A 20,853-nucleotide genomic window follows, 5' to 3' on the forward strand; every position below is an offset into this window, starting at 1 on the left:
CTAATATCTTCTAAAGCTAATAATATCACTACGTTCAAGATTGAAATCATTTATGATGAAACTTTTCAAGCGTGCTTCTATGAACAATTCCACATATCTCAACATTCCACATATCTCAACATTGTCTATTGTAGAATGAATTTTGAGATCATCCACCTGATCATGGTAGATGGGTTGGTTGTCTGCTGTCCCCTCGGGGCGGTGCAATGGTTAAAACATGGGGTGTTATCACATGAAGTCTTGGGGTCGAAACTCGGCGTGACCGAGCATAACCTCCCCCATGTCTTGGCCATTTGCAATAATGACTAGTAGTCACCCGTGATTTACCTCCTCCGAGTTAGCCTAGGGACGGATTGACAGGGGTGCTGGGGGTGAACGAATTACCTTTTTACCACATGGGTTGGTTGCCACATGCCACATGCCACATGCCACATGGGTTGGTTGAAAACCTCCATAGCCAATACATTGTTTGTATTTGTAATTATATTAATGTGAACATTTGGTCAAGTTAATCTATGTAACTAATAATTTTTATAATATTATAGATCATTCAAGACCACGAAGTTTTCACAAAAGAAAAGCATTAGGCAAAAATAAAATTAATTAGTATGTTTTCCCAAAAATATAAAAGTTTTTTTCCCTACAATATTAAAATGACGCCCTACTTAGATTGCTCTGCAAGAAATAATCTAACTTCAACTTCACATCTAAGCAAATTTATATAGTAATTTGGTCGAAATAATAATAATAATAATAAAAGTGATGAATATTGTTAATTATAGTTTTTTTAAAAAATCTATATGAACTATAAATTTAAAAAATATTAAAAATATTTTTAAAAAGATATAAATAAATTATATAATAGTTTTGGTTAAATTATTTTTGTATTTAAATTTTAAATCTGAATATATAGATGCACTCTAACTAAGAGAACATCAAGTTCGTTTATATTATCAAATTGATCGAATGAGTTAAAAATAATTATGTAATAGTTTAGTAGTTTATATAACTTTTTTATATTGAAAATTTGAATATGAATATAGATACAATTTATGAGACCATTGGAGTCCAATCATTTTTGAGTCATTTAATCACCATACAGACATAGTTGGACTCCAATAGTTTCTTATAGTACATCTATTTTTCATATACAAATTCGGAGCATAAAATGATCGTGTAATAATTTTGATTAGTGTCCCTAAATCGAACTTCATAAAAAGGGTCCCTTATATCATCTTACTATTATATTAACTTAAAAAAAATCAAACCTACACTTTAAAATATGATACTTCTTTCAACGTGCGATCAAAAAGATGAATTGCCGATGCTTACAATTATATTATAATTGTAACTGCTGTTCAGATGCTAAGTTTGAGGAAATTGTACCGTTTAATATGATAAGAATATCAAGAAATATTTTTGCAAAATGTTAATCAAAATTTTTAGGATTCAACATGTAAAATACCAAAAATAATTATATGGATTAAAATGATTAATATCAGACATAATCAAATTTATTTAGAAAAATAAATTTAATTTGGCGAGGAATTAAGAAGGAAATAGATAGATTTATATGAATTTATAAAATTTTCTGGATTTTGTTTTTTAGAATTTTAAAGTGAATAGTTAGATTTTATGGGGATAAATAGATTATTTTTATTTTTTTATTTTTTTTGTCTAAAGCCTGTTTTGAACAGGAGTTAGATTAATATTAAACTTAGGTTTATTAAATGATTTCCTCCGTCGTTGCCTCTCTCGCACACGGTGCTGTGCTGTGCGCTCACCATGATGCGATGCGCTCGACCGTCGCCACCTTCTCGCCGACCAACAACAACCTCCAATGTCCTCAAGTGGAGCTCCGGCAGCCCACTCTCACCCCTTCTAACCTCCTGTCGGGCCAACAGTCAGGTTTCTCTCGGCAATCAAGAGCAACGCGCCTCTTGCGGCCGAGGCTTGTTGTCGCTATACTAGCCGTTGTCTGCTTTGGAGAATGTTAGATTATATATTTATTTGTTTATAGTTTTTAGGGCAATTTGGACTTTTTTCTTTTTTTATACAGTTTAGGGGTTTTTAATTAACTATATATGATCTTATACTCTGTATTAATTTTAAAATCTAATAATATGGTTAGTTTTTTTTTTAATTTTTACATGGTATCAGAGCGGCTCTCTTTCTTTGACCTAATTTTTTTTTATCGCTCCCTGTTATTGCTTCCTGTTGCCGCTGCCGTCTCCTACTGCTGCTATTGATTTTGGTGGCGACATTTATTTTTTGTCCTGCTGCTGTTGATTTCAGCATCGACATCTATTTTCCGTCTATTTCTGCGCCGATGTCCTATCCTACCGATTTCGGCGCCAACATTATTTTCTGGATTTTGGCGCTGATGCTATTTTCTACCGATTTCGACACCGACGTCCTGTGCTGTCAATTTCGACGCCGACGCTCTTTTCTACCGATTTTGGTGCCGAAGCCCTATGTTGCCGATTTCGACATTACCATCCTTTTCTACTGATTTTGACATCGATACCCTGTGCTACTGATTTCTATATTTGACATCCTTTTCTGCCTCATATTCTTTGTGTGACCATGGGTCGTTCTGACATCAATTTTTGTGGATCATACAAATATATATCCTTACAGTTTGGTTATTCTGAGAATTATTCGTTCTGTCATCATACCTGATCGTGCAAATGCTTCATGGAAATCTGATTCATATATGTTTGAGCAGTTTCAACAGTTTCTTGTTTCACAGTCCTCTACCATGTCAGCTTCCTCTCATATAGACTTATTGTCGTATGGTATTTCAGGTATATCTTCATCCTTGTGGATTTTGGACTCTGGTGCCTCCCATCATATGTCATCCAATTTGTTATTTTTTATTTTTTTTTTCTCCCAGTTCATCTATATCTATTGTAACTATTGTTGATACTCCTATTGAGACTAATGCTCGATATTCTCCATCTGATGACTCACCTTTGCCAGATCCCAGTTTGTATAGAACTATTGTTGAAAGCTTGGTTTATTTCACCGTGACTCGTCCAAATATTGCGTATGCTGTTCATGTGGTTAGTCAATTTGTCGCTGCACCAACTACAGTTCATTGGGTTGATGTTCTTCGTATTCTCAGGTATCTTCAGGGCACTCAATTTCAAAAGCCTTTTATTTCCTTCTACTTCATCTCTTGAGCCGCTCGCATACTCTGATACGGATTGGGCTGGTGATCATACGGATCACAAATCTACCACTAGCTTCTGCATTTTTCTTGGTGATTCTCTCATTTCTAAAAATAGTAAAAAATAATATGTTATTTCTAGATCTTCCATAGAAGTCAAGTATCTTGTCATGGCCTCAACTACTTGTGATATAGTTTGGTTGCGTTGGTTGCTTGTGGATATGGTGTCTCTCTTCATCAACCTACACTGTTATATTGTGATAATCAGAGTGCTATTCAAATTACACGCAGTTCAGTTTTTCATGAGCAGACGAAACATATTGAAATTGATTGTCACATTACTCGCCACCATCTTCAGATTGAAACCTTCACATTACCTTTTGTTCCTTCAAAATACAGATTGTTGCTGATATGTTTACCAAGACACATTCCGCTTCACGTTTTCATTTCTTATCTGACAAACTCTCAATGCTTTTAACTGTAGCATCGTGAGTTTGAGGGGGGATGTTAGATTATATATTTATTTGTTTATAGCTTTTAGGACAATTTGAACTTTTTTCCTTTTTTATAGAGTTTAGAGTTTCTTAACTTAACTATATAAGACCTTATACTCTGTATCAATTTTAAGATCCAATAATATGGTTAGTTTTTTTTCTTTCTCAATTTCTATAGGGACGTTGGAAATCGCCGCCAGCCACCACGAGCAGATGTCCTGTGGTCCTCGCGTGCTCACGTCGAAGTTGCCTCATTGCCGTTGTGCTCCACCTTTGTGGAGTATTGTTGTGCTCACTGCTGCGTACCTCCTCCGGCACCGGTGATGTGCACCTCCTCCGACACAACGCCTCGCCGTTCTTGACCTCCCTCCGCGAGCCATCGACCATCGTCCTGTCCTCCGCCACCGAAGAAGAAAGAAAAAGAAATGAAAATAGGTAACAGTGTTTTTAATTGGAATGTTTGGTTTAATAGTAATTGAGATATGATTATATTAGTTGATAATTAGGTTGCTTATTTAATCAAATTATTAATTGAAGAATTAATATTGATTAATTGTTTAACTGAACATGATTAATAGATGAATTGATTGATGTTATTAGATAGTTACACGAAATTTTAAGTTAATTTGAGTATTAATTGATTTGATAATTGAATAAGGAGTAATTATCAAATGGACACGTGATTAAATATCAATTTAGAGTTAACCGGTATAGTTAATTAACTTAGTAGTTAATTGCATTTCTAATCAGATTAGTGATTAACTAATGAATTAATAAATGGATTAATATTGGTGAATTAATGATTAAGATATGAGTAATCAATAGGTTGATAAATTGATTTAACTGTATTACTAGGATTACTCTGATATTTAGATTGCCTTCATATCTTGTACTGGTAGGATTTGAGTTTGATATAGATCACTGATTTGAAGACGGTTAGGATATTCTATAGTTGAGGTGGGTAGATCCTACTTATCTTCTTGATAACTTTGATTATAGCGCATGATGGTTTACTGTCATGTTTTGATTAGGTCACATATACTCGTTTATTGTAACTCTATGCTATATTGCTCCTAAGTTTGATACCTTATTATTTGTCCTTATAGGTTGACCTATTATTGATAGCTATGCAGTTATATTTATTATTCATGATTGTATTTATATATGTGCATAATATTACCATATCATAGTGTAGGACGTTGGATATTCTGCAAGATCTCTTGGTTGATGATTTGAATTTGTAGTTATTGGTAGGACGAACATACCATAATATAGGATATTGAGTATCTTGCTAAACCTTTGTTTGTTATTTCATACCGTAGTGTAGGATAAATATCCTAATAGACCCTTGTTGTTATTTAGACCCATGCCTATATGCTAGTGAGGTTAGACCAAGGTGTGACTATAAAGTGTTATGTCGGATGTGACTATACATTTTCTGCTTATCGTTATGTTGTTATATCCTAACGACCATTGTCTCTCATTCGTGGTTGAGAGGGTCGTTAGTGACTGTTAGTATATCCTGTCGACTATTATCTCCCATTCGTGGTTGAGAGATTCGTCAGCGATCATGATACATAGGACTGCCCACTAAACCAGATAGTGGTAGCATGTATTGTCGCCCACAGTCCATAGCTAGATAGTTATACGTCCTACTTGCCCACTAGACAAGGTAGTGGTAGCATGTATTGTCGCCCGCAAATAATGACATTTATATGCTCTGACTGCCCACTGGACCAGTTGGTGGTAGCGTGTATTGCCACCTGCAATCAGTAGCTGAGGAGCTAGATATCTACCTCATCCTATCTGCCCACTGGATTAGATGGTGGTAGCATGCATTGTTGCCCGTAGATAGTAGATACCCTGACTGCCTACGAGACCCATTCATGATAACATGTTTTGCGTGTAGTCAGGATTTGTTATATGTTTATAATGTGCTGAATTTATGTAGGTGGCTCTTGGATGTACTATATGTACTATCGATTTATTAGTTATACCTGGTGGAGCTGGTTAGTGAAGGGTTACGTTGTTGGTTAGAATTGGTTTAGTAGATGACTTTAAGTCAATACTCTTAATGTTGTAATAAGTATTTATTACTTGAGACTGCACCCTTTGATCTCCTGACAGTATATTATTCATACACTATTTTCTTATATCCACTGAGTATTTTATACTCACTATCCATTATTTTCTTTGATCCTCCAGGTTAATAGATAGAGGATGTGTGTCGCTCAAAGATCTTGGCTGCCAGTCCTATTCGAGTTGTTTTATTTTTCTGTTCCACTGTCGCTATTTATTACTTTATTTCTTTCGTTGAATCGATGAGTTTTTGTAATAATGTTCACATGTTCATGCATACATACACACATTGACATTTGTACTTGGTCGATTTTATGTTGCATCGGTGTTGTATTGGCTTATAATGATGTGATATCAGTTATTTCGTGAATTGTCACTAGGGGATACCGTCCGATTTGACGGACAAGTATATCCTTGGGGTGTGACACAACAAATAGCATGTTATGGAATTATAATACAGATATTTTGCCCTCAAGAAACACAAACTTTTCTTTTTTTTTGTTTCTCAGATTTCACTGTTGGCGACTCGCACTCCCGTCTCTACTCACAACGCTACCCGATCGTCGGCCGTTGCCGTCTTTGGCCAAGAGCAAGAAAACGACGCCGTGCATAATATGATAGTTGCATATAAGCGATATACAATCAGTAAACTTGTTACCTATTGCTATAGCTAAGAATGACTTGTTGGGCAAAGTCAAGGTTATTCTTATCTATGATGGATATCAATCCACTTGGAGAAAACCTACCATCCCCCAAATTCAAAATAAGGGTATTTGCATTTGATAAATAAGTGAGCTTTTATTACATGTAAATTGTTTACACAAATAAAATTATGTCTCTCATACATTCTCATTTTTTGTATTTTTACGTTAATCATTTAATTGTGACTTCTGTTAATCTACGTTCGATTTTAAACTTTAGCAAACTGACTGGGCCAAACTTCTTGGACTAGTTTTGAAGTTTGAGAATTGTTGTTAAAGTTGAGAAGCTAGCTTATGTCCTTGATGAACCTCTTCTCGTAACTTTTGATGTCAATGCAACTGCATATCAATTAATGGTCCATCAGAAACATATGGATAATTCTGTACTTACAAGTTGCATCATGTTAGCCGCTATGACTCTAGAACTACAAAAATAGTATGAGCATTAGGATGCTTATTGTAGGTCCCTTTGGAGGCCGGCAAGAGGGGAGGGGTGAATTGCCCTACAAATTAAAACACGAACCTTTCTCGGATTTCAACTATAAAATGAACACTTGTAATAAATAAATAAAAGAGACTGAGTAAAGAAAAACAGACACCAGAGTTTTACTTGGTTTGCAATCAGGGGATTGCTAATCCAAGGAATGTAAGCGCACTATCTGATTCTCCTCTGGGCGGAGTAGCCTCTTACAGCGTTGAACGTACAAGAAGAAAAGTAAAGCACACAGAAGTTGATTACAAGTTCGTCGTTCTGATTAATTGATTTGCTTCTGGACCAAGGCTATATTTATAGCCTTGGTCGGGGCGCCTGGAAGGGTTCCGGGCGCCCTGGGGGGATAAAACTTTATCCCCCAACGTTCAGATCGAGTTTGACTCGATCTGGTCAAAACCCTCATTCCGGGCGCCCCGGATGGTTCCGGGCGCCCCGGACCCCAAAAGTCAACTCTGGTTGACTTTTTCCGTCTGGTCGCTCCGCTTCGGTCCAGGTCTTCTTCGGCTCCACTAGCTTGGGTGATCTCGCCATCCGGAATAGGGCTCACCGAACCCATGTTCCGCCTTCTCCTCGAGCCTTCCTTCCTCGTCCCTCGAACGCCGCGCACGTTCTTCTCGTCCACCGGTGTACTCTTCCGCGGACACCTCGTCCCTCGGACGCACCGAGCCCGTCGGCTCTCTCCCGTGTCGTCCTTCTCGCTAGCCGCGTCTTCCGCTCGACTTCCTGTGTTCCTAAGTTCCTGCACACTTAGACACAAGGGTTAAACAACGCAGGACCTAACTTAACTTGTTTGATCACATCAAAACACCTCGGGGTTCCAACACTTATGATATTGTCTATTATCTTCATGAGTTGTTTGATGAGAAAGCTATATCCGAAAGGTTTAAGGTCTCTAAGTTTCTCTTTTGCTCAAAGATGCAGGAGGGTTCGTTTACAGTACAATTTGTACTAAAGATGAACAACTACATAGAGCGTTTAGTATCGCTCAGTTTTTCGATGGATCATGAGTTAAGTATTGACTTAATTGTATATAGTTTGCTGAAAAGTCATTCATAATTTGTGATGAACTATCAGATGAACAATTTGGAATCGACCATCTCCAAGATGATTAATATCCTCAAGACTGTGAAGCCTTTTGTTAAAGGTAAACAGAAAACTATGATGTTAGTAGACTCCTCCAAGAAAGGTTCTAAGAAGAAGCTAAAATATCAGGCTAAGGGGAAGAGCAAAATGACCCATGTCATCATTGTGTCAAGATGAGATATTGGCAAAGAAATTGCAAGATATATCTTGAGTTCATGAAGAAGAATACGACATCCGATGTCGCATCCTCTTCAGGTATTTTCATTATTGATTATCATGCTATTTCCTCAGACACTTGGATATTGGATACTAGGTATGACTCACATATATATAATGACATACAGAGATTAAGAAATGACAAAAGACTCGTCAAGAGAGAATCAAGTCTGTGAGTTGAGAATGGAGCAAAGGTTACCGCAGTCGCTATTGGAACATATTTGTTAAAGCTTCCTAGTGGACTTGTCTTAGAACTAGATAATTGTTATTTTGTTCCTATATTAATAAAGAACATTGTTTCTATTTCTTGCTTAAACAGAAAAAGTTCCATTTGACTTTTAGTAACAATTGTTATTATATAACTTTGAATGACGTTCTTTATGGCATCTACACATTAGATATATTTGGTGACGTATTCAATATCAAAATGAGTAATAAACACGCTTGAATATATAATCAACTAACCTCTTACTCGTGGCATTGTCGCCTTGACCATATAAATAAGAAACATATGTTTGAATTGTAAAAGATTGCAGTTCTCGAATCATTTGAATTAGATACATTTGAGACATGTGATTCATGTTTAAAAGGCAAGATGATAAAGTTATCTTTTTCTAGAAAGGGTGAACGAGTTGATAGTTACTTGGGCTCATACATACCGATGTATGTGAACTAATGTCAACTCACGCACTAGGAGGTTATAACTATTTCATTACTTTCATTGATGATCACTCTTATTATGAGTATATATATCTAATGAAACACAAGTATGAAGCCTTTGAAAAATTTAGAGAATTCAGAAATGAAGTAGAGAAACAACTTAGTAAAAGTATTAAGATATTTCGATCCAATCAAGGTGGTAAGTATTTAAGCCAAGAATTTCAGGATTATCTAAGGGACAATGGTATATTTTTTCAATGGACTATACCTTATACTTCACAACATAATGATGTATCAGAAAGGTGTAACCGAATCCTGTTGGACATGGTTAGGTCAATGATGAATCGTGTAAATCTTCCCAAAACTTTTTCAGTTTATGCACTCATGACAACTGTTTATTTGCTAAATAGAGTCCCTACGAAGGCAATCTCAACTACTCCATATAAGGTATGGACTAGTAAGAAACTCCTCATATCTTATTTGAAGATATAGAGATGTCGTGCTTATGTGAAGAGGATTGTATCAGACAAGTTGAAGTCTGATAAATGTTTATTTATTGAATACCCTAAGAAAACTAAGGGTTACCAATTCTATCAACTCATAGAACAAAAGGTGTTTATTTCAAGGCATGCTATATTTCTAGAAAAAGAGTTTTTCTTGCAGGAAGCAAGTGGGTGTATAGTTGAACTTGATGAAGTTCAAGAGGCTCTAATAAACACTAATGAGATGCTTAGTCGAGAACCACAATCAACTATGATACAACCTTCTCATAGATCAGGTAGAACACATAATATTTCTGAGAGATATGGATCACTTGTAAGAGAATCAAATAACGTGTTACTCATTAAGGATAAGGAACCTACTAATTACGAAGAAGCTCTCAATAGTTCAGAGAAGGACAAATGACTTATAGTCATGAAGTCTGAAATGGATTTCATGTATGAAAATCAAGTTTCAAATTTGGTGGACCCATCTGAAGGCATTACACCTATGGGGTGCAAGCGGATTTTCAAGAAGAAAACTGACATGGACGATAATGTAATTACCTACAAGGCAAGGTTGGTGGCGAAAGACTATCGTAAAAAATAAGGTATTGACTATGACGAAACCTTCTTACTTGTAGCTATGCTTAAATCCATTCAGATACAACTGTCATACCAACTCATCATGATTTTGAGATATAGTAAATGGATGTAAAAATAGTTTTTCTTAATGTAAACTTGCTCGAGGGCGTGTATATGATACAACCCCAAAGTTTCACATATGTTAACAAGAATAAAGAATACAAACTTCAACGTTCTATTTATGAACTAAAACGAGTATTCAGGAGTTGGAATATTTATTTTGATGAGGCGATCAAAGAGTTTGATTTCTCACAAAATCCAGACGAACTTTGTGTGTAACAAAAAGTTAGTGGGAGTATGGTCATATTCCTAATATTATGTGTTGATGACATATTGCTTATAAGAAATGATATGTCAGTTCCACAGTCTGTTAAAGTTTAGTTGTCCACGACATTCTCCATGAAAGATATGAGAGAACCAACTTACATCCTAGGGATGAAGATCTATAAAGATAGATCGACAAGGTCGCTTGGTCTTTCACAGTTAACATATATAGACAGAGAACGATTTAATATGTCTGAATCCAAGAAAGGTTTCATACCTATGAGGCATGAAATTTACCTTTCAAAGTCTATGTGCCCACGCACAAAAGACGAGAGGATTTGCATGGATAAGATACTTTATGCGTCCGCAATAGGATCTCTTATATATGTTATGTTATGTATAAGGCCCGATATATCGTATGCTCTGAATGTTACGGGTAGATAACAGTTAGATTCTGTTATGCTCCCGTAAGTGCACAGTTACATCGTCAATAATACAAAAGATATTGAACCTATAGGGACTGGTTATAATCACTAGTGATCTCTCACGTAGAATTAGCTAAACAATTGATTGAGACAAGTTACGTGTTAAGTAAGAGAAATGAGACTAAGGAAGAGAGAGAGAGAGAGACTTGGTCTGGGGAATATTCTAGGGGTTCTATTTCATTTTGATGTTTATCAACATAACATGGTTTACCAATTGCTTATCCTCAATTCACATGCACTTGTAGGAAGTTACCGACTCTTCCCTGCAGTGGACAAGTCGACATGATATTTAATGGCAAGTTAACATCACTTGCCATTAAATATGAATGATTCCTATGAACTCCATTAACGAGTTACTTCTATCACTAGGACCCCTCAGTCATACATCATAAGAATACACTCATACTCAATAACCATAGAGATGAAGATGACCATTACACAAAACTATCTACTTCCTTGTGGGGAGTCACTTCTCTTTTTAAGGTAATACCCTAGACGTCCGTTAATGGGTTACTCCTATCACTAGGGCTTATCGATCATACAATCTAAGGAATCCCCTTATGGGATCAATAATTCTACACAATCATTTAATCAAATATGAGACTTAAGCTAAATCACATGCATTCACATAAGATCAAATATATACAAGGCATGATAATGTCATCTAGATAGGAAATTGGTGTATCCATGAGTTCTTACATCAATCCATTCTACAATTACTCCTTTAATCCTAGAACAATAGATCTACTCTATGACAAGAAGAAAGAGATCCAAAGACATAAGAATTACAAGCATTCGAAACCCAATATGAGAGAGAAGGGAAGAGAAGCTTATCCAATGTCGTAAAGTGATCTTCGGAACCAATCCCAAGCTTTCAAAGTCGATGCGGTGATGGAAACAGATTCAAATCGTTGAATGGAGACTAGAGAAGATGGAGATTAGCACCAAGATGGAACTCCCAAAAGGGAGAACCTTCCTCCCTTGGAAAGGGGAAGAAATCCCTTTTTATAATGCAGGGCACGGGCCTGGCACAACCCGTGCCATAACCGTGTGGAATCCACATGGCCAGCTCCTTCTTGGCCTCGACTCACACGACTATGTCTTGCTTGCTCTTTGAATGAGTGGTACGACCGTGTGGGATCACACAACTGTGTGGCTTCACACGGCCGTGGCCATTCTCCCTTCTGCTTCTTTGACACGATCATGTGAGATCACACAATCAGTGTCAATTGCCTTCGTATGCTCTTCGAATCGTCAATGAACGTCGTTTTCGCTCCAAAAGTGACTCATGTTAACAGAAAAATGCACAAAGAGCAGATCTCTAACAACGAAGCCTAATTATGCTGAAAGTAAGCAAGAGATGCAAAAAAACACAAATCAAGCATAAGTAAAGGAACAAATCTTATTGGTCATGGTTTGTTTCACAATGAGTTATAGGATCCTTCCCTTAATATATGTAGGGGATACACACTTCAAATTGTGATACACATTTTGAACAATGTTCCCTCAAAGTCTATGAAATAAACCATATATGAGATACGATAGAATAAAAGAAACTAAATCTTCTTATCTTATGGCTTGAGTTTGGGTTGCATATGCTAAACTTTTAAATACTGATAAGTTTCAAACTAAAGCAAACAAGTGCTAAATTGTAGGATACCCTAAGGAATTTTAGGGATATTACTTTTACTAATCACAAGAGAACAAAGTTTTTATTTCTCGATAGACAACATTCCTCGAGTAGGAATACATAGATATGAGACATTGAAAATAAGATTAAGCTTAAAGAGGTTCAAGCCGAGCCACATGCAAAAGCACAATTTAAGGAACTGATTCAGGTTCAATCACAGAAGGGGAGTATTTCATATTGAAGAGACGTACAAGATTGTGTAGCCCTCCCCCAACTCTTGGAACTTCTTACATATTGAAGAGACACACATTGCTCAAGCTTCAAGAGACATATCACGCCTCCAGGACGTAGGGATTTGGGGCACCTTAGATTTGACTCGGGCAAGTTAGGATTGATCAATTTGATCAAGTCATCAAATTGGGCTGAGTCTAATCGATCAGCTGATCGATTAAGTACAATGCTACGACAAACAACATCCCAATCGATCAGCTGATTGATTGGGAAGAAATGTCGCGAGCACAGAATGGTCCTCAATCGATAAGTCGATCGATTGGACACTGCTAATTGATCACCCGATTGATTGGGCACCGTCATTCGATCAGCCGATCGATTGGGGGCTGAAAATCGCGTGTGACGCGAGAGAGCTGAATTGATCGGACGATCGATTCATGCCATTTTCCAGAGAGCATAGAAGAAAGCTTAATCGATCAGTCGATCGATTCAGCCTCCCCAATCGATCGACCGATCGATCGGGAGACAACCATTGTGCAAGATAAAGCCGTTGGCGAACGTCTTCTTCTACAGTTCTTCCTCTTCACTTGTTGCGATCTCTCTCATAAATTCACGCCAGTTCTTGAAGCAAAGTGTTGTTGTACTTCCAAGGTCAAGAGACATTCTACAAGAAGATGAAGCAAATTAGAGTTTCATATTGTAAATCTTGTAAGATTTCACTTGTATGTTGCATTTCTTTCTTCTTATTGTATTGAGAGTTTGTATAAGACTTCTCCATCTTCGGTAGTTACCAAGAAGGAGTGTTTTTTTAGTGGAGAGTGCATTGTGTATGAATCCTTGGATTAGTCACCTCTTCTTGAGGTGAATACCAAGTAAATCATAACGTTAGCGTTGTGAGTATACTTTGTGTGTATTTCCGCTATATATCATCATCATCAAAGCAAGACAACGAAGCACGATAAACTATTCATCCCCTCTAATTACAAATTGACCTTAACACTTACATATATCTCTCTCCATATTTATAAGATTGACATATCATTAATATAACATATCTATATTTTAAAAGTCATATACATGTTCTTGAATTATGAATCAAGGAGAGATTTGGGTCACAGTCGATTATTTGCTTTCTGTTGAAATCTTCCCTAATTGGCCAGTTCAGTCCCGGGAAACAGGGTCAACGGGTCCGGGGCCGGGTCAGACCTTTAGTCAACTTCATTTGGAATGGGCTTATGTCAAGCTTGAAAATTAATTAACCTTTAGTCAACTTCATTTGGAATGGGCTTCTGTCAAGCTTGAAAAATAATTAATAAGAATCATGTTGTATTCGAAATTAATGCTCATTGTCGGCAATTGACGTTGATTGAATACTCCACCAAAACAACTTTCACCAAATCAACTTAAAGGAAAAGAATATCAATTTCCAAATAATTAATCCGCCATTAGGTCTTCGATCTGCATAATTAACTAATTAATTAACGCCCTACCAAACGCGGCGGAGGAATCTTCGCCACTTCCCGTCCTTCCCCACGGCGGCGCCTTCGGCGGGTGGCAGCAAGCTGGCCCGGCACAGCGGGCACCTCACCTGGCCGCCGTCCACCCACCTATCAATGCACTCCACGTGGAAGCCATGGCCGCAGTTGCCGAGCTCCCTCACCCTGTGCCGCGCCTCCAGCTGGCCCAAGCAGATAACGCACGTCGGGTCGTCGTCCACGTGGCACCCCCGCTGCCGCAGGGCGTCGAACTCCACCACTCTCAGCCGCTTCTTGAAGGAGGAAGGATCCGGCGGTGGCGGTGGCGCCGAGGAACCGGCGGCGTCAGGGAAGTAGAACTCGTGCTCCTCCCAGGGGGAGACGAGCGGCTCCTCCGCGGCGTGGAGCCCGATGTAGCGGAGGAGCACCCACACAGCGTATTTGACGTAGGCGAGGAAGAGGAAGAAAAGCACCACCGGCGTCGGCACCACCGCGTAGTCGTCAGGAGGAAAGCCCATGGGTCCCTCCCCTCCTCCGTAGCGATAGGTAGCTCTTCAGGTACAAATGCGACGGTCGGTGGTGGTCGTCATTTATAGATGGAAAAATAAACGGCATCACCGAACCACCGTGACCATTTCTCACTTATCCAAATTTTATTATTATTTTTTTAAAAAAATCACGTATGTTTCCGATTATACCCCTTCCGTACTTCCACTTTAATCTATCCATTCAAAACTTCTTTATCCTCAATTTATATTGTCAAATTTAAATCTTACAACATAAATATAATTAAAGTGATCTACAAGAGTATATTAATTATAATTGGAGCGATTCAAAATTCTTTAAATCCATTTCAGACTATTTAATTTATTTATATATTCATATCTGGATTTGACATTTTAAATTAAATTTGAAAGATTTATTATAAGCTCATTATAAAATCTAGGATAATAATATTGATTAACCAATACTACCCATGAGTTCTTAGGACTCTTCAGATTAATAAATATTAACTTTTAATTTTTTGAATAATATAGATGATCAATTTATCTAAATTTGATTGATGAATCTAAAGAATTTTAAATTTTTTTCAAATTAAAATTAATATATTTTTGAAAGCTTCCTTAATACATTCCATTTGTTCACTTTGAATTTAATAAAGTAAATTGAGAATGATAAATTTGTAGGAGGGTTGAGAAAATTTTAAATATGGAAAAAAGGAGAGATATGACTGAAAAATGTTACGTATTTTTAGAATTTTAAAATCGGGGTATTTGAAATGATGAAACTAAAATAAAAACCGAAGTAGTTTGAGAATTATATTTAAACGGGCAGTTAAATTAAATAATGTGATACGATGGTTTCTTGCATCAGAAACTAATCGCTCACAAACACAATGGATTTTTTTTTTTTTAAAAAAAACATTTAAGAGTTTAAACTTTTTAGGGAACCTACCTAATGACATTTGTATACTTATTTTTACCAATTAGCTAAAAAAGGGCATTAAATATGTCCAAATGGTACGAAATTTATTTATTTATTTTACACATAAAATTTGGATTTAAATTGTAGAATAATAATAATAATAATAATAATAATAATAATAATAATTAACTTTATTATCACGAATTTAAGGTGTTAGTTCTTATATGTTGGCATAATTGGTTCATATAAAGTAGATGGTTATTAATAGATTTGGGATCGGTTTATAGTGGATGATAAATGAAATTTTTCATGATTTATTTTCCTTTTAAATAATAAGGGACTATTTCGGAGGCACAGTTGTAAAATTAATTTTGATGACTAATAAAGAAAAGATGACTATTTCGTCGGTAGACCGTCGTAAATTAATTTTTTCGAGTGAATAAGAAATTAATGTCTAATGAAGAAGGGTTGATCTGATATGATCGGATGGAAGTTTGACTTGCATACGAGTTGGATTCATGAATGAACACTAACTTGAGTATGTGGAACGAATTATAGGGGATAGTATGGTCGGCTAGAAGAGGGGTTGAATAGGCATTGACCCCAAGTTGATTGCTTCCTACGTATTCGTTAATGTACAGTGAAAAACAAATAAATACAAATATAAATACAAATATGAAAGCTAAAGGCAAGACAAGAAAGCAAACCAAGATACACGATCGTTTACGTAATTCGGAGATAACTTGCTCCTACTCCATGGTTGTCCGTAAGGTGGATGATACCTCAATCCTTCGGCGGATTAGCTCCCGGCAAACTCCAGCTATCTCAAGTATCCTTTTCGATGGAGAAACCTCACCACAACTCCAACCAAGATCTCTTGGACACAAAGAAAACCTTGAGCACTTAGTAATTACTAATTAGGGTTAACCACCTCTAATTTCGTCATCTTGGTCAGTCATCCCAAGCTCCATTTTATAGAGCTTAGGAAGAAACAACCTTGTTGTTTTACCATTAGCACTCGACTGGTCTTTACACTAGTCGACTGGTGTCACCCTAACAGTACTCTACAGAATTCGCGATTCTACCAACGGCTCTTTACTAGTCGACTGCTACAGTGCACCAGTCGACTGCTACAGTACCATTGGCTGCTACAGTATCTGTTGACTGCTACAACCCCCCTTGTTGACTGCAATAGTAACCTCTGGGATTTTACTCTGAGTACAATCTCTCATGCACTTATGCCCTCACGACTCACTTGACTCTTCTTTACAGCCTTGACCTCTTGCCTTCAAGCCTTTTTTCCTTTGGCTCTCGTCCCTCGGATACATTTAAGCCCGCAACTTGTCCCAATGTCATCCTTCGTGTATGCCTCGAAGTGTGCTTCCCTCGGCTCTTGTCCTTGCTACTTTATCCATGGTCCCTCGGATGCTTCATCGTTCACCGGACCCAAAGTCATCAAGCTGAGTCATATGTATATCCTACAAACCTACACACTTACATACACATATTAAATACAAGGATAAACCTAACTAAACTCTTTGCCCAAACATCAAAACATATGGTCACACGGACCATCGGAATTACTCCAACATGAATGAGGGGTATGAAATTATAATTAATTTTATTAATTAATTTATTGATTGGTTAAAGATTAATTATTATGATATTAATTAATTAATATTTATAATAAATTAAGTAAATATTTAATCATATTAATCAATTAAATTAAAAAGGTTTAAAGGAAAAGACACATCCCGTATCTTTTCACATCTTGGAAGAAGCATTTCACCTCTTGAGAGTAACACCTCATCCCTATAAAACAAATCCCATTTATTCCACTTAACTCACTCAATCTCAAGTTGTGAATTCTCATCTTGAGTTTTCTTATTTCGCTTCTCTTTTAAGAGTTTCAAGGCTTTGAAAGTTCGACAAGGCTCAAAATTTGGAGTGCTCCTATTTCAAGATACAAGTCGTTGTATCCTGGGAGACAATAGCCAATAAACCATAAGCACTTAGGCAGGACAATATCGTCTTAAGGAAAGAAGGTCTAGCCTTCACTTCGACCTTAATACTTTTATCCTTAAGGATAAGTTTACTCAAAGGGGTTGTGTTGATATCCGAATGGATAACTCGATGACCGACGAGATTAAGTCAGTAGCGAGGATACCAAGAATGGTATGTTTCTTACCTGAAGAGGTACTTCAATAACTGAAAGGGGATGTTGAGAGTATAAATAGGACAAGGTCCAAATCGCTATACTGAGCCCCACCGGTTAGAATCATCGACAAATCGTTGGGATGATTAATTGGGTCCAACTGTTGGATCTCAACACTGAAGATCCATATACCGACAGCTAAAAATACCAATAATCATAAAATGATATTCGCGGTTATGGAGACTATGGTTCCCACTCCTACCGGAGAAAAATTGGAGAAATTATCTGTAATCGTCTTCAAGCGCGATAACAGTAAAAGATACTGTATTACTTGAAAAAAAATGTACCTTGTAAGGTTACTATCAAAATATGTCTTAGCACATCTAAAAGTAAACCTCAAGCGTTGGGAGAATTACTTGCAAGGAAGAATAGAATTTTCCTATTTGAGAATCATACCTTAAAAGGATGGACAACAAAATTATGCCATGAGTATAATGTAACAGTGATGGTCAAGGTTTTGTGGGGGTCATTTGACTAAAGTCAGAAAGTTGAGGATAGTGAGTTTAAACTATCTAAAAAGAGTTCTAATGAAAGTCTTCAGATAGAAGATCAAGCTCACTTAGTAAAAAGTTAGACTTGAGCCCAACTCAATAAAACTTAAGTGGAGGTCAAAACAGATGAGTTAGAAGGATTGCATCACTGTGTTACAAGTGACTAAGAAATTGAGTCAAGTATCTCTCGAAGAGTAATACAATCCTAGTCAGTACTCTAATTAGACGACCACAGCTTTGGCTCAATGAGATTGGAAGACTAAGGGATGTATACTTCTTGTGTCAAGTATCTCTCGAAAAGTAATACAATTCTGGTCAGTACTCCAATCAGACGAACACAGTTTGGCTCAATGAGATTGGAAGACCAAGGGATGTCTACTTCTTAAGTTGAGTATTTCTCGAAGAGCAATACAATCCTAGTTAGCACTCTTGGTATTCCATGGGATGGCTATAAATATCATTTGGATGATATTTTTCATAAGATTTTTATTACTTGAGAAGGTGAAAGGTCTCTTTGCTTCTTCTTCTTCCTCCTTTCCTTGCTTGGCCAAACACACCCTTGAAGGTTGCTAGCACAACCTTGTGTGTTCTTCTCCATCTTGTTGAGTTTTTGAGACAAACGAAGGCAAGGCTTGCTCGTGTGGATACCGTAGAGGCGCGAACGCTTGATCGTGCTGTGATCCGAGCTGTCGGGAGATCGTGAGCACGCTTCAAAGGTATAACTCTATCATGTCTTTAGATCTAACTTAGTAGAAGATTATGTTTCCCTTCGCATGGATCTTCTGGAGGAAATAGGTTTTTCCGCTGCGCGTTTGTGTGTTTAGCAACCTATTCCCTTACAAGCACTCTAATCAAATGACCGTAGCTTTAGCTCGATGAGATTGGAAGATCAAGGGATGTATACTTTTTGAGTCGAATATCTCTCGAAGAGTAATACAATCCTAGTCGGCACTCCAATCAGACGATCGTAGTTTTCGCTTGATAAGATTGGAAGACCAAGGGATGTATACTTCTTGAGTCGAGTATCTCTTGAAGAGTAATACAATCTTAGTTAGCACTCCAATCAGACAACCGCAATTTGACTCGATAAGATTGGAAGACTAAGGGATGTATACTTTTTGAGTCGAGTATCTATTGAAGAGTAATACAATCTTGGTCTGCACTCCAATTAGACAGCTGCAGCTTTAGCTTGATGAGATTGGAAGACCAAGGGATATATACTTCTTGAGTCGAGTATCTCTCTAAGAGTAATACAATCCTTGTCAACACTCCAATTAGATGATCATAGCTCTAGTTCAGTAAAATTGGAAGAGCAAGTGATGCATACTTTCTAGATTGAACACCTTTTTTGACAACAAATATAATGGTAATTATCATCCTGATTAGACAACCGTAGTTTAACTCGGTGAAATCAGAATGTTGGAGCTATAGAGACTTGCTTTAAGCAAGATTGAGGCCCTTGAAGTGTTTTATAAAACACTAGAAATGTGGTTATAAAAATCAACTAAGCAAGATCATCCATAATGATTGAGGGAGAGAATGCAGGATATTGCTCAAGGAATATTTCTTAAGGAAGAGCAACATTTAAATAATTGACTTATCACATTCACCAGTGATGGCTTAAACATTGAGAAGATGATAAAAGTTATATTGATAAGTTTTGGATTTATCTTGAAAATTATGGGGGAAATTATCCTCTCGGTAAACCACAAGCCCTAGTGAGATAGAAATGAAAATATCTCTATAAGGCATTGAAAGGTCACAAACATTCTAATGAAGCCTATAAATGTGGGGGTTAACTATTGTGTCAATATATATGATAAATTATGATATCTAAGAAATTATGAGAAGGACACTAGTATAAAATGGTAAGATTTTAATGACTTAATGCCATTAAAGCAGTAAATCTCTAGTGGTAAAATCTCCATTGAATATGGAGAATTGTGCGGATCCGCTGGGCCTACCAAGAGATCAATTATACTACATGTCTAGGGGAATAAGTCTAAAACTCACCATTTAAATCGAGTAGTGGTAACCCAACCATGTTGACTGGAGATCCCATGATCATGGTTCAAAAGGGACAACTAATATATAAGATTAGAGGCACATAGGAGTAATTACTCCAACTCATTCCTGGAGCCAAAAGATGTAACATGTAAAATGAGTAAAGAATGAACAAAAATTCTTAATGGTTCCTATATTAAATCGTAAAAAGTATAATAGGATATTGCAGGATACTCTTAATAGGAGATCACATATATAAGTGTGAAGACGGGTCGTTTCAATGAAACAATTATGAATCCTAAGCTTTGTCCATGGCCAAAAAGGATACGATAGAGAATTGGTAAAAGTCTAGGAGCTATTATGTCGATATGATTGTTTTAGTTTACACCAATGACTGAATAATTCAAGACATAGTTCATTGGGTAGCCAAGTAAATTCGATCGTATTCCACTACGAAATGTTCAAAGTCACAAGCTACCTCTTCTGATGCAATAGTCTTCCAATGGAACTCTTGTTTAAGACTTGAAACTTATCCATAATTTCTATTCATGTGGGGAATTGTTGAAAAAATTGATTTTGGTGAGCAATGGGGATAAGACGGCTATTTTGTG

General features: G+C 36.9%; 1 protein-coding gene across 1 annotated transcript; it reads right to left on the reverse strand.

Annotated features, from left to right (window-relative positions):
- Positions 1–13,956: 13,956 nt before the first annotated feature.
- Positions 13,957–14,687, reverse strand: LOC121994467 (brassinosteroid-responsive RING protein 1-like). Its single transcript, XM_042548487.1, has one exon. It carries the CDS (start codon positions 14,623–14,625, stop codon positions 14,119–14,121), a length of 507 nt encoding a protein of 168 aa, XP_042404421.1. The 5' UTR covers positions 14,626–14,687; the 3' UTR covers positions 13,957–14,118.
- Positions 14,688–20,853: the final 6,166 nt, after the last annotated feature.

The sequence above is a fragment of the Zingiber officinale genome, chromosome 6A (assembly GCF_018446385.1).
Source record: "Zingiber officinale cultivar Zhangliang chromosome 6A, Zo_v1.1, whole genome shotgun sequence".
NCBI lineage: Eukaryota > Viridiplantae > Streptophyta > Magnoliopsida > Zingiberales > Zingiberaceae > Zingiber > Zingiber officinale.

Excerpts from the sequence above, each read along its gene's own strand:
- LOC121994467 (XM_042548487.1), bottom strand. The coding sequence starts at position 14,625 with ATGGGCTTTCCTCCTGACGACTACGCGGTGGTGCCGACGCCGGTGGTG.